Below are 15,213 nucleotides of genomic sequence, written 5' to 3'. Positions count from 1 at the left end.
CACCATTCTGGCTTTTTTCTTTTTGCTTATGTGGTGCTGAGGAATTGAACCCAGGGCCTCATGCATGCAAGGCAAGCGCTCTACCACTGAGCTACCTTCCCTGCCCAATCTGTTCTTTTCTTTATAGTTCTGAACCACATAGTACATCAACCTGAGTCACCAGACAGCCTAGTTTGGTTATAGATAGAGGCAGCCCATGCTGTTCTCAACAGTGTAGGCCCTCACTTTTCACTACCAGGGATCAGTCAGCAAAGGCCTTTTTACTAGAATGTTTGAAGGTGGTCACCTTGATCTAGGGCATTCAAACAAAGGTGTTTCTCAAAAATAAAACAAAATAGGATTTGAATATAAGTCTTTTATTACTAAGTCATGTATCTGTTGAACACTTCCTACCTACTGGCTGTCATACAGCAAGCTTTAAAGTCAATCTTAGTCTTTATTGTCTTAACCTATTTAGAAATTTTAGTAATTTCTTTGCATTGCCATCAAAGTAAGTGGTTTCTTTGCATTGCCATCAAGGTAAAACCTTAAAAATTCTTTGGATTGGTCTGGGAATGTGGCTCAGTGGTAGAGTTCTTGCATAGAGAGGTTAGAGTATATTTATAAAGTATTGTTGCTTCTAGGTTTCTGTAAGTAGTATTTGGTATTAAATATGATCTTTGTGTATATGTGTTCCACTACTCAGGGTAGGCCTTATTTCTGTTCCTGGATATTCTTAACACCTCATGATATTTTCACATAAAGTTAAGTGGCTCAGAGTTGCTGAAATGAACATAGGAAAGAGAAAAAGGTGTGATGTTATATTCTCTCATAGTTTAAATGATCTTTTCAAAACAGTCTCATTAGCTAAATACCAGTGGCTCCCACCTGTAATCCTAGCTACTTGGCAGGCTGAGATCTGAGGATTATAGTTAAAAGCCAGACAAGTTAGAAAATTCCATGAGACTTTATCTGCAGTTAGCCAGAAAAAAGCTGAACTAGCAACATGGCCCAAGTGGTCGAGCACCTAGCCATGAGTGAAAAAGCTGAGCAAGAGCTCAAGCCCTGGTAACAGCATCAAAAAAAAAGATCTCATTGAACTGCATCATATACATGTAGATAATTACTCTTGTTTCAGGTTCCAGTGTGATTCAGAAGGGCAGTTCTGTGGGGACTGAATGGCAGACCCCAGTTATCTCAGAAGCCTTTCGGAGCCGCTTCAGCCGCTGTTCAAGTATAGCTGACAGTGGGGACACAGCCATTGGGACATCATGCTCAGATATTGCAGAAGGTAAGTTTGGATTAATGATTTGATTACCAATATGTTTTTGTTTTTGGATTGAATTCTAAGTGTGTTGTCATTTACAGAACATACTTAAGGTCAGTCTGTTCACTCATGGAGTCTGATTCTTCTCACTGCATTCTTTTTCATTTCTGGTTCTTCTATTTATCCTACCTGAAATGGCTTTCTTTCTTTTTTTTGGTCGGTTATGGGGCTTGAACTCTGGGCTTGGGCGCTCTCCCTGCACTCTACAGTTCAAGGAGAGCACTCTACTGCTTGAGCCACAACTCCACTTCCAGTGGTTTATTGGAGATAAGAGTGTTACGGACTTTCCTGCCTAGGCTGGCTTTGAACTGTGATCCTCAGATCTCAGCCTCCTGAGTAGCTAGGATTACAAGTGTGAGCCCCCAGACCCCAGCTTTCTTTTCTTTTCTTTTCTTTTCTTGTAAAGGTGAGATATAGAGGGGTTATAGTTACATAAGTCAGGTAGTGGCTTTCTGATAGACTGCTTGGCCTAAAGTATTTCCTTCTACCAAATTAATCCTGCCTGTTCAATATTCCCTATCTTACAAATTCTCAGTTTTAGTCTTTTTTTTTTGCCAGTCCTGGGGCTTGAACTCTGGGCCTAGGCGCTGTCTGTGAGCTTCTTTTGCTGAAGGCTAGCACTCTACCACTTGAGCCACAGTGCCACTTATGGCTTTGTCTGTGTATATAGTACTGAGGAATTGAACCTTGGGCTTCATGCTAGGCAAGCACTCTAGGACTAAACCACATTCCCAGCCCTTTCCTCTTGGAAGATAACTTTCAGAGGTTTTAGCTCCTTTTTTTTTTGGCCAGTCCTGGGACTTGAACTCTCCCTGAGCTTTTTTGCTCAAAGCTAGCACTCTACCATTTACCATTTGCGCCTCAGCTCCATTCCTTTTTTTCTTGATGATTTGTTGGAAGTAAGAGTCTCATGGGTTTTCTTGGCCAGGTTTTGAATTGCAGTTCTCAGACCTCAACCTCCTGAATAGCTAGGATTTCCCATGTGAGCCACTTGCACCATGGTCTTCTACTTGTTTTTACACTTAAGTACTAAATGTCAGGTCATACTTCACCAGGATATTTTGTACTTAGAGAGCAGTGGATCTGATTATATTAGTTATTGCTTATTGTGTTCTTTCAGTTTTTCTGTGTTACATCATTAACACTCTTCATGAAATATTATTTTCATGTTACAGTCACAAAAGCGAATCACTTTGGCACTTTTATCAGGTGTCATTTAAAAGCATATACTCCATAGCAATTAGAATGAGTGTAATTAAAAATAACAATTCATAGCTGGGGGCCGGTGGCTCACACTTGTAATCCTAGTTACACAGGTGGCTAAGATCTGAGAATCTTGGTACAAAGCTGCTGGCCCACACGACCTTCCCCCCCCTGGTCCCTCCATGCAGGAAAGTCCATTAGACTCTTATTAAACCACCAGAAAACAAAGTAGCAGTGAGCAGAAGATCTCAGGGACAGTGTTCAAGCCTCATGGTGGACAAAAAAAATCTTGGTGAGAATTTAGAGACACTAGAACCTTTATATATATTTTAATAAGATATTAAAATGTAGTTACTTTGGAAAAATTTGGCAGTTCCTGAAAAAGGTTAAATTGAAGATACTTTGTAAATCAATAATTATACTCTCTTTTTTTTTTTTTTTTGCCACTTATGGGGCTTGAACTCTGAGCCTGGGTGCTGTCCCTGAGCTCTTCAGATCAAGGCTTGCACTCTACCACTTGAGCCGTAGTGCCACTTCTGGTTCTGTGGTGGGTCATTGGAGATAAGAGTCTCATGGACTTTTCTGCTCAGGCTGGCTTTGAACCATGATCCTCAGAACTCAGTCTCCTGAGTAGCTAGGATTATAGGTGTGAGCCACTGGCGCCCTGCTAATAATTTTATGGGGTTTTTTTTGCATTAACATTTTTTTATTGTGAAAATACCATACAGAGGGGTTACAGTTACATGAGCAAGGTAATGAGTACATTTCTTACCTAGCATTGTTGCCTCCTCCTTTGTTTCCCTTTACTATTATTACTTCCCATCTCCACACCCTTCTTCCCCACCAATAATTATACTCCTAAAGAAGGGTAAACATCACTGGGCACCCAGGCCCAGAGTTTAAGCTCCATGACCAGGAAAAAGAAAGAGAGAGAGAAAGAGAAAAAAGAAAAGAAAGGAAAACATCAACACAAATGATTGTACATGAATGTTCATAGCAGCCTTAGGTTGAAACAATCTAAATGTTTACAACTGATGCTTTGGCAGTAAAATAAGTCAGATATTAAAACATGCTTTCAATTGGATGACAATTAAAAATATCTTTTTTTTGGGGGGCCTGGGCGCTGTGTTGTCCCTCAGCTCTTCAGCTCAAGGCTAGCGTTCTACCACTTGAGCCACAGCGCCACTTCCGGCTTTTTTCTTTTTTGCTTATGTGGTGCTGAGGAATCGAACCCAGGGCTTTGAGCATGCAAGGCAAGCGCTCTACCACTGAGCCACCTTCCTAGCCCTAAAAATATCTTTTTTTTTTTTTGTCGGTCGCGGGGCTTGAACTCTGGGCCTGGGTGCTGTCCCTCAGCTCTTCAGCTCAAGGCGAGCGCTCTACCACTTGAGCTACAGCACCACTTCCAGTTTTCTGGTGGTTTATTGGCGATAGGAGTCTCATAGTCTCTCCTGCCTGGGCTGGCTTTGAACCGTGATCCTCAGATCTCAGCCTCCTGAGTAGCTAGGATTACAGGCATGAGCCACCAGCACCCGGCTTCCTAAAATATCTTAAAAAGTCTTAAAAATATTGTGTTAGGTAAAAAAGAAAAAGCCAGACAAAAGGATACATACTACATAGCTATTTACACTTCTAATATAACTAGAATGACAAATGCATGCCATTACACTCTGCTTTTTATTAATTGAGATCGGAGTCTCATAAACTTTTTGTCCAGGCTGGCCTTGAACCTTGATCTTTCTGATCTCAGTGTCTTGAGTAGTTAGAATTACAGGCTTGAGTTACTATGCCCAGCTATCCGTGTTCTTAAGTAGCTGCTTAGTAAGAGGATGGTAAACACTCTATACTTATATAATTCCAGAAAAGGCTTCTGTTTTCATTGAGTGGGCTCTGTCTGAGGTGGTAGGGAGAAAAAAGATAAATTTGTAATACCCCTTCCTGTGGTCAGTGTGCTTGATTTGGAAAAGTGCTAGGCATAATTGAAAAGAAAGGACTCAGGACATTTTTTTTTTGGGGGGGGGTGGTCAATCATGGGGCTTCTACCTGGGCCTAGGTACTGTCCCTGAGCTCTTTTGCTCAATGCTAGCACTTTACCACTTAGAGCCACAGTGCCACTTCCGGTTTTCTGGTGGTTAATTAGAGATCGGGGTCTTGGACTTTCCTCCCTGGGTTGGCTTTGAACCATGATTCTGAGATATCAGTCTCCTGAGTTGCCTAGGATTACAGGTATGAGCCACAGGTGCCAGGCATACTTATTTATTTATTTATTTTTGCCTGTTAAAAATAATAGGTAGGCCAGGTGCTGGGGTTCATGCCTATAATCCTAGCTATTCAGGAGGCTGAAACCTAAGGATCATGGTTTGAAGACAGCCCAGGCAGAAAAGTCCCTGTGAGACTCCTATCTTCAATTAACCACTTAAAAATCAGAAATGATGCTGTGGCTCAGATGGTAGTGCACTAGCCTTGAGCAGAAAGAGGCTCAGTGACAGTGCCCAGGCCCTGATTTCAAGCCCTACAACCAACAACAATAACCAAAAATAGGAGTCAGGGAAGGGGTGACATTGTCCAAAAATGTACTCTATACCTGACTTATATAACTGTAACCCCTTTGTATACATTATCTTTGTAATAACAATAAGAAAACTAAAACTAAAAAAAAAAAATTAGGGGCTGGGAAGGTGGCTCAGTGGTAGAGCACTTGCCTTGCATGCATGAGGCCCTGGGTTTGATTCCTCAGCACCACATAAGCAAAAAGAAAAAAGCTCAAGTGGTAGAGCGTTAGCCTTGAGCTGAAGAGCTGAGGGACAGCGTCCAGGTCCAGAGTTCAGACCCACAACTGGACTAAAAAAAAAAAAAAGCTAGCCAGGCACTGGTGGCTCATGCTTGTAAGCTACTCAGGAGGCTGAGATCCGAGGAAAGTCCCTAAGACTCTTACTTTTCAGTTAACCAGCAAAAAAGCCAGAAATGGAGCCATAGCTTATGTGGTCGAGTGTTAGCCTTCAGCAAAAGAGCTAAGGGACAATTCCCAGGCTCTGGATTTAAGCCCTAAGACTGGCACAAAAAATTAAAAAAGAGGGGCTGGGAAGTTGGCTCAGTGGTAGAGTGCTTGCCTTGCATGCATTAGGCCCTGGGTTCGATTCCTCAGCACCACATAAGCAGAAAAAAAAAAAAAAGCCAGAAGTGGCGCTGTGGCTCAAGTGGTAGAGCGCTAGCCTTGAGCTGAAGAGCTGAGGGACAGTGCCCAGGCCCACAGTTCAGGCCCCACAACCAGACCAAAAAAAAAAAAATTAAAAAAGATTTAAACCCAGGTATATGACCTGGCATTTCCATCTTGCTTGCTAGTAGTCCACTTAAATGTCACATGAGTTCTGTGACCTTGTAATCCTCCTCCTAGTAGTATTTGAAAGTTGGAAATAAAGATAGGAACCTTTGCAGCAGGGCTAATCAGAAAGTTGTCTCCAAGGCCACACAGTAGCCAAAGGAACATAAATCTAGTCTGAAAGAAAAGTTAAAATCACAGTTGTGTAAGGAGGAAATGAAAGGGAAAATATGGAATAGAAGTTTTAGTGTGCACCCACTTCAGCCTGCTCACTGTGTTGGAGTGAAACTTGAGAGTTACTAAGAATAGCTTCCTATATCCAGGCAGTCAGGTCTAGGGTGTGGGAGAGAACAATCCTGACTCAGATGCTGTGCTCCCTGTCCTGGATACTGAGCAGGACTGACTAGCTCTCCTTGTTCTTCAGAGAGTGAGATTCTTAGCTCCTTTTCACTGGGTAGCTTTTGGAAGTCACAGAATTTGGCACCCCTTGGAAAGAATGTTTTTATTAGATTATGTTATAGTTTAGACTTGTCCAACTTCCAGAAGAGTAGGACCTAGTCTGTTTCCCTTAAAGTAAGTGATTTTTGTTTTTTAGGTTCCATTTTTTGTTGTTGTTATTGTTTGTTTGATTTTTCTAAAGTTCAGCTTTGCTTCTTGACTGGCAAGATGTTTCTTTTCAAATTGAAATACACAGGACATAGTATAAATTAAAGGTGAAGCCATTGTTGCCTTTTGTTGTTGTGACTTGTGACATTTGAGATCTTGGAAGACACATCTTTCAGGTTGCTATGTCCTGCCTGATACTTGTAATGTCAGCATCTTCTCTACCCAGTCTGAGACTGGGCAGAGAACAGTGTGTGGCACAACAACACTACTGTTCTACTTTGACTTATGGAAACTATTCTTTCCACAGATTTTTGCAGTTCAAGTGGCAGCACTTCTTTCCAGCCTATCAAGAGCCATATAACCATCCCAACAGCCCATGTGATGCCTTCTACTTTGGGGACCTCTCCTGCGAAGCCCAATTCTACACCTGCTGCACCCTCTTCTAAACTCCCTTTGTCAGGGTTGGCTGAAAGTGTGGGGATGACAAGAAATGGAGACTTTGGTGCAGTGAAACATTCTCCAGGCCTATCAAGAGATCTCATGTATCTCTGTGGTGCTACTGGAGAAAATGGCATTGAACAATCCTGGTTTCCAGCAGTTGGCCATGAAAGAGAGGAAGAGATGAGGAAGTTTGATATTCCTAACATGGAGTCTACCCTCAATCAGTCAGCTGTGGTCGAATCACTTTATTCAGATCCTCACTATCGAGTCCACTTCCACAACTCAAGATCTGACACAAACAAAGAATTATACAAAGTATTGCCTGAGGCCAAGAAGGCACCAGGCAGCGGAGCAGTATTTGATCGACATGGACCACAGTCTAGCAGCAGTGGGATGCTCCCTTTGGGAATCCAGCCAGCTCCTGGGCTCTCCAAGCCTCTGTCCTCTCCAGTGTGGCAACCAAATCCTGATCCTTGGCATCCTCGAGAACAATCTTGTGAACTCAGTACTTGTCGACAACAGCTGGAATTGATACGTTTACAGATGGAGCAAATGCAGGTAGAGACCCTCATACAGCCTTTGTCTTAAAAGTTGTAATTCTATAAAGAAAACACTTGTGAAGAAGAGATTTGTATACAGGAAATGAAGATTTATGTGCTTGTGGCTATTGAATCTACTGGTAGTTTAACACTGGTTGCCTGAACTATTATCCAGGCACTAGACTAGATAGTGTCACATGCAGAATTTAATTCTTAGCACCTGATTAGGTTAATAAAGTAACTTACCAAGTTCTTAGACTAAAACTTATGGAGTCACAAAGCTGGCAAGGCTAAGGTTTAAAATCATCTTTCAACTTCTATATTCTTTTCACTACACCACTTTTGTTTTCTTTAAGTCCTTGTGCTGCTAAAGACTGGGAAGGAAGGGAGCAGGGCACATTCTCCTTCACTGATTGGTAAGGACATCTTAGCTCTTGATTTGCCCCTGTTGCAAGATAATAAATGATAACTGACCTTAGAAACTAGAGCCTTTCTGAGCAGAGTGTTTAGTTGGCAGAAATCTCCCTGCCTAAGTTCTTTCCAGTCATGCATCAGAGCTAAAATTACTTCATAAGCATTGGCTTTATCAGGCTGAACCAAAGTCAGCCTTGACGCTAGACCTAGCTGTATATTGCTCGGGTGTTTTTAGGTGCGTGTGGGTCAAGATCAAATCCCTCCTTCCTATTTGTTTTCTAGCTTCAGAATGGAGCCATCTGCCACCATCCTACTGCTTTTGCTCCTTTACTGCCCACTTTGGAGCCAGCACAATGGATTAGCATCTTGAATAGCAATGAGCACCTTCTAAAGGAAAAGGAACTCCTCATTGACAAGTAAGGTGGCTAGTGGGACTGCAAGGCCAGACTTCACTAAGGGCACTCAATGAATCTTCCAAAGGGCAGTCCAATAACCCCTCTCCTTGTTCCCCTCTGTCATTTAGGCCCATGCCTTGCTTTTGTGGTAGGGTTAGGTTGATTGTGACTCTTTGCAAGGGTGGGGAATCTTTTTGCTCTCAAGAGTCATTTGGATATTTAAAACATCATTTGTGGGCTGTATACATTATGAATATGGGAAAATGGGTTGAGATCAGCTAACAAGAAGCTTGTCTTCCCATCATGAATCAAGTGATTTGAAGATTTTTATAGAGCCAGCAAGCAAATGTTCTTCCCCACTGAACAAGTGTTGATAAAGATAAGTATTGCTTCTCACTTACTTTTTTCCTTTTTTTTCCCCTCCAGTCCTGAGGCTTGAACTCAGGGCTTGGGCACTGTCCCTGAGCTTTTTTTTTTTTTTTTTGTCGGTCGTGGGGCTTTAACTCTGGGCTTGGGTGCTGTCCCTGCACTCTGCAGCTCAAGGCGAGTGCTCTACCACTTGAGCTACAACACCACTTTCTAGTGGTTTATTAGAGGAAAGAGTCTCATGGATTTTCCTGCCTGGGCTGGCTTTGAACTGCGATCCTCAGATCTCAGCCTCCTGGGTAGCTAGGATTTCAGGCGTGAGCCACTGGCGCCTGGCTCCCTTTTGCTCAGGGCTAGTACTCTACCACTTGAGCCACAGTTCCACTTCCAGCTTTTTCCATTTTTGTGGTACTAAGGAATCAAACTGCAGGTTTCATGCATGCTAGGCAAACACTGTACCACTAAGCTTCATTCCCAGCCCCAACTTCTCACTCTCCTTTGTTTTTGTTGCTGCTCCAGTCCTTGGGCTTGACCTCTGGGGCTGGATGCTATCCTTGAGCTTTTTTGCTCAAGGCTAGCATTTTACCACTTGAGCCACAGCTCCACATCTGGATTTTTTGTGGCTAATTAGAGATGAATCTCATAGACTTTCCTGCCCTGGCTTGGAACTAGGATCTCAGCTTAGAACTAGGATCTCAGCTTTCTGAGTAGCTAGGATTACAGGCATGAGCCACCAATGCCCAGCTTGCTCCTGATTTTTCCTCAGTTGTTTTCTTATTTGTTCTTCCTCCTCCAGCAATACATAAAGTTCAAAATTAAGGTGTTTTTCTTTTATAGACGGGATTGTTACCCATCTGTCTAAGGAAAGGGGCTAATGTTGTGAAGGGGTTAGTGCCGGGACTTCAGTTCTGATTCTCACTGGCTTTTGCAGACAGAGGAAACACATCTCTCAGCTGGAACAGAAAGTACGAGAGAGTGAACTTCAAGTCCACAGTGCCCTTTTAGGCCGCCCTGCCCCCTTTGGAGATGTCTGTTTGCTGAGACTACAGGTAAACATTGGCAGCCAAGACAGCAACCCACTTGTCAAATCCCAGGGTTTCCTTGTCCACTGTTAAATATCCAAGAGACACAAAAGAAATCCAAGTGCCAGTGGCTCACACATGTAATCCTAGCTACTCAGGAGGCTGAGATCTGAGGATCATGGTTCAAAGCTAGCCCTGGCAGGAAAGTCTCTGAGACTTCAGTAAACTACCAGAAAACCAGAAGTGGTGCTGTGGCTCAAGTGGTAGAGCATTAGCCTTGAGCTGAAGAGTTGAGGGAGAGCATCCAGGCCCAGAGTTCAAGCCCCATGGCTGACCAAAAAAAAATCCAGTGAGTCCCTTAGAGAATAAATTCTTGCTAGACACGGGTGGTTTATATCTGTAATCCTAGATGTTCAGGAGGCTGAGATCTGAAGATCATAGCTCAAATCCAGCCAGGCAGGGTCTATGAGACTCTTACCTCCAATTAACCACCAAAAAGTCAGAAGTATAGCTGTGGCTCAACTGGTAGAATGCTAGCCTTAAGCAAATAGTCTTAGGTACAGTGAACAGGCCCTGAATTCAAGCCCCAGAACTGCCCCTCTCCAAAAAAAAAAAAAGTAAATATCTAATTTATAAAACACTCATTGCTGTGTCCTTGTGAGGGGGCTTGAGTGAAGAACCAGGCAAAAGTCCACATGCCTTAGTGTCAGGATATATTTTAAAAGAAAGGTAGATAGTAAGGTCCTAGTATTAGGTGATGTTTTTTGTTTGTTTGTGTGTATGCATGCGCACACCAGCACTGGGGCTTGAACTTAGGTCTTGGTAAGGCTGGTGCTCTACCATTTGAGCCATAGTTTCATTTCCAACTTTCTGTTGGTTACTAGAAGATAAGGGTCTCACAAACTTTCCTGCCCAGGCTGGCTCCATCCCCAGAATTTCTGATTCAGTAGTCTTATACTAAGCTCCCAAAATTGGCATTTTCAAATTCTAGCAAAGAGTGATATTCATGCTATTTGTCCTAGGACCCGTCTTGAGAAGTACTGCTTGAGGATATTACTAGAGAAAGATTTTATTTGATTTTGAAGCATTCTGGGAAATATATAAAGTGAATAGGACCATATGAGTAGGGAACAATTTTATTTATTAAGCATCTTTTTGGCAGGAATTGCAGCGAGAGAACACTTTCTTACGTGCACAATTTGCACAGAAGACAGAAGCCTTGAACAAAGAAAAGATGGAGCTTGAAAAGAAACTGTCTTCTTCAGAAGTTGAAATACAGCTCATCAGGGAGTCTCTTAAAGTGACACTGCAGAAGCATTCAGAGGAGGGGAAGAAACAGGAAGAAAGGGTGAGCTGTGGAGCTGATGGCTCTCTAAACCACAAAGGAGTTGGCAGTCAGCCCTCTCTGCCAACAACCTAGACTCTTTCTGGCCCTGTGTCTGGAACCAGGAGAAGCCAGTTCGGTGAGACCCTACATTGACTTCTCACTCAGGATCTATCTACTAGAATGAGAATTACTTTATCTCCACACAGCTACCAGTCAGGAAAGTTGTATAAGACCTCACTCTCCCAGGTTGGGTTGTGATCTGCTGCCAGCTGACAGGTGGTAAACCAGCTTGGACAGTCATATCAGATGGCAGTGTTGTAAGATGTTTATGAATTTGTTCCATTCAATCTGTTTTCTTCTCATTCTACCTGAAAAGTAAGAGATTCTATGCATACAGCTAGTTAGAATTGTCTTAGGGCGAGATTGGTCATTACTGGGAAAGCTAGTGAAAATCTTTTGGTTCTATTCCTCCAAGTTACAGTTATCTCTAAAAACGTGTTATTGTTGTCCTCCCTCCCCCCCCTCCACTGGTCATGGGTCTTGAACTCTGGGCCTGGGCACTATCCCTGATCTCTTCAGCTCAGGTTAGTGCTCTACCACATTGAGCCACAGTGCCACTTCTGTTTTTTTGGTGGCTAATTGGAGACAAGAGTCTCATGGACTTAAATGCCAGGACTGGCTTTGAACTGAGGTCCTCAGATCTTAGCCTCCTGAGGAGCTAGGAATACAGGCATGGGCTACCAGCACCTGGCATTAGAACACACATCTTCTTAAGGAACTAGTTTAGTAATGTTTATTCCTTACATCCAGATCAACTAAAGCTTCTCAGATCTATTGTGTGTGTGTGTGTGTGCACGCGTGCATGTGTGTGCGCGCCCTGGTCTTGAGCTCAGGGCTTGAGCATTCTACCACTTGAGACACAGCTTTTTGATGGTTAGTTGGAGATAAGAGTCTCATACGCTCTCCTGTCTAGTCTGGCTTTGAACCTTGAGCCTCAGATCTCAGACTTCTAAGTAGTAGCTACAACTACAGACATGAGTCACTGGTGCCTTGCTAGAACTTTTTTTTTTAAAGACAGGGTCTTGCTATATTACCCAGATTGGCTTCAAATTATTGGACTTAGTGGTTTTCCTGCCTCAGCCACTTGTGAAGCTGATAACTACCAGTGTGCATGACTACACTTAATTACTTTTTTTTTTTTTTTTTTGCTGGTACTGGGGCTTAAACCAGGGCCTAGGCGCTGTCCTTGAGCGTCTTTGTACTCAAGGCTAGCATTCTACCACTTGAGCCACAATGCCACTTCTAGCTTTTTCTAAGTAGTTTATTGGAGATACGAGTTTCATGGAGACTTTCCTACCCAGGCTGGCTTCAAACTACAACCCTCAGATCTCAGTCTCCTGAGTAGCTAGAATTACAGGCGTTAGCCACTGGCGCCTGGCTAATCAATTACTTTTAAGAATTTAGATCAAGCTTTAATAGTTCTAGGAGAAGGCAAGCACCTGAAAGATTGAATTCCTAACAATGTCCCAGGTGTTACTGGTATCATTGGCATAGCAAGGAGCTAATATCCTTTAAAAGGAAATTAAGGCCAGGTACCCATGGCTCATGCCTGAAATCCTAGAGACTCAGAAGGCTGACATCTGAGGATTATGATTTGAAGCTGATCTGGGCAGAAAAGTCTGTAAGACTCTTAACCTCCAATTAACTACTAAAAACCTAGAAGTAGGGCTGAAGTGGTGGATCACTAGCCTTGAGCACAAAAACTCAGGACAGTGCCAAGGCCCTGAGTTCAAGCCCTAGAACCAACACCAAGGGGGGAAAAAGCATTGTAATTAACTACCAACTTATTTATAATAAAACTATAATTCTGTGCCCCATCTCATTCCACATAGGTATCCTTCCTCAACTTTTTTCTGTTTTTTGTTTTGTTTTGTCTTTTGTCAGTCATGGGGCTCAAACTCTTGGCCTGGGTGCTATCTCTGAGCTTTTCAGCTCAAGGCTAACAGCTCTAGCACTTGAGCCACAGTACCACTTCTGGTTTCCGGGTGGTTAATTGGAGATAAGAGTCTTATGGACTTTCCTGCCCAGGCTGGCTTTGAACCTGGATCCTCAGATCTCATAAGCCACCAGTACCTGGCACCTCTGTATTTTTTAATGATGTGTCTCCTTATACTTTTTTTTATTGATCTGTGCATGTTGGTACCAAGGTTTGAACTCTATTGTTTAGCTTTCTTGCTCATGGTTGGTGCTCTCCCACTTGAACCACAGCACTAGTCTGGCTTTTTGCTGGGTAGTTGTAAATGGAGTCTCATAGTCTTCTGCTCAGACTGGGTTTTGAACCTTAACTCTCCAAATCTCAGCTTCCTGAATAGCTAGGATTACAGGCATTGGACACTGGCCGCCTGACTTTTTGCATTCTTATGTGTGTGTCTGTGTGTCTATGTGTCTCTGTCCATGTCTGTCTGTTGGTCCTGGGGCTTGAACTTAGAGCCTAGGCACTGTCCCTGAGCTTTTGTACTCAAAGCTAGCACTCTACTATACTCAAGCCACAGTCCCACATCTGGCTTTTGTATAGTTACTTAGAGATAAGAATCTCAGACTTTTCTGCCCATACTAGGTTCAAACTGAGACTCTCATATTTCAGCCTCCTGAGTAGATGGGATTATAAGGTGTGAGCCATGGGTACCTGGCTTCCCTCCTTCCCTCCCCCTCCCCCTCCCTCCCCTCCCCGCAGTACTGGTGCTTGAACTTAGGGCTTGGCACTGTCCCTGAGTTTCTTTTTGCTCAAGGCTAGCATTCGACCACTTCAGCCATAGCACCACTTCCTGCTTTTTCTGTTTATTTGGTACTAAGGAATCGAACCCAGGGATTCATGCATGCTAGGCAAGCAGTCTACCACTAGGCCACATTCCTAGCCTGGTTTTCTTATACTTAATAAATTATAGACATCCTTTGGTTTCATAGGTGTTCTTTGTGACGTCTGTATTTGCTTATACATATATACATTTATTCTTGTTTTGGTGTCCTTCATTTTTAGGCTTGGCAAACCTTGAATGAATGGCACTTATATTTTAAGGATGAAGCATTGAAAAGCTGGATGAAAGGCTGGGAAGGTGGCTCAGTGGTAAAGTGCTTGCCTTGTATGCATAAGGCCCTAGGTTTGATTCCTCAGTACCACATAAGCAGAAAAGGCTAGAAGTGGCGCTGTGCCTCAAAAGGTAGAGTGCTAGCCTTGAGTTGAATTGCTGAGGGACAGTGTGCAATTCTAGAGTTCAAGCCCCACGACAGACAAAAGAAAAAAAGTAAAGCTGGATGAGCCAGGCATGGTGGCTCATACCTGTAATCCAAACTACTCGGGAGGTGGTGCAATCAAAGCCATTCTGAGAGAAAAGTTACATCTGCCAGCATCTGTTAGTCTAGCTATTTAGAAGTCAGAGACCAGGGGAATTGTGGTCTGAAGCCAGCCCCAGGCAAAATGTGTTAAGACTATCTAAAAAAAAAAATGCTTAAAAGCTTTACGGGGTGGGAGTATAGCTCAAGTAGTAAGAGTGCTTACCTACTCAGAATATGCAGAACCCTAAGTTAAAAGCCCTGAATTACAAAAAAGAAAACAAAAAACAACAAAAGAAACAACTGGATGAAAGCTCTAGGTTCACTGGGACTTGCCTGGTGGACTTTACTACAAGCTCATTAGACATAGACTGCTCTTTTCATGTGGGAACTCTCAATTGTCAGTTTCTGGATATCTTATTTCAGTCTCTCTAGAAGAGTATGCATCTTCCTGCTTAGTGGGGAGGCTGCAAACAGAAAGCTATTTTTTTTTTTCCCCTAGGGCTGAGAACCGAACCCAGGGCCTTGTGCGCGCCAGGCGGGTGCCCTTCCGCTGGGCTAAACCCCCAGCCCCTATTTTTTTTTTAACCAGTCCCGGGGCTTGAACTCACAGCCAGGGAACTGTCCCTGAGCTCCTTTTTTCTTTTCTTTTTTTTTTTTTTGGCCAGTCCCAGGGCTTGAACTCAGGGCCTGGGCACTACCCCTGAGCTTCTTTTGCTCAAGGCTAGCACTTGAGCCACAGCGCCACTTCTGGGGGTACTGAGGAATTGAACCGGCTTCACGCATGCTAGGCATGTATTTCACCACTAAGCCACATTCCCACATCTTTCTGAGCTTCTTTGTATTTTGTTGTTGATTTATTCTTTTTTTTGGGGGGGGGTCTGGTCATAGGGTCTGAACTCTGGGCCTGGGTGCTGTCCCTCAGCTCTTCAGCTCAAGGCTAGC

At 43.2% G+C, this 15,213-nt stretch overlaps 1 protein-coding gene across 1 annotated transcript in view; it reads left to right on the top strand.

Annotated features, from left to right (window-relative positions):
• The first annotated feature begins 1,120 nt into the window (after positions 1 to 1,120).
• Cep85 (centrosomal protein 85kDa) overlaps positions 1,121 to 15,213 on the top strand; it is a 31,269-nt gene continuing 17,176 nt past the window's right edge. Inside the window, exons 1-5 of the mRNA XM_013035908.1 lie at positions 1,121 to 1,270; positions 6,742 to 7,433; positions 8,111 to 8,244; positions 9,521 to 9,638; positions 10,774 to 10,959. Coding sequence (XP_012891362.1) covers positions 6,816 to 7,433; positions 8,111 to 8,244; positions 9,521 to 9,638; positions 10,774 to 10,959 — 1,056 coding nt within the window. The 5' untranslated portion in view covers positions 1,121 to 1,270; positions 6,742 to 6,815. The remainder of the gene's footprint in view (positions 1,271 to 6,741; positions 7,434 to 8,110; positions 8,245 to 9,520; positions 9,639 to 10,773; positions 10,960 to 15,213) is intronic.

The sequence above is a fragment of the Dipodomys ordii genome, unplaced genomic scaffold (genome assembly GCF_000151885.1).
Source record: "Dipodomys ordii isolate 6190 unplaced genomic scaffold, Dord_2.0 Scaffold6, whole genome shotgun sequence".
Taxonomy (NCBI): domain Eukaryota; kingdom Metazoa; phylum Chordata; class Mammalia; order Rodentia; family Heteromyidae; genus Dipodomys; species Dipodomys ordii.
The sequence above is the reverse complement of the archived record's forward strand: the minus strand, read 5'-3'. Positions and strand labels throughout refer to the sequence as shown.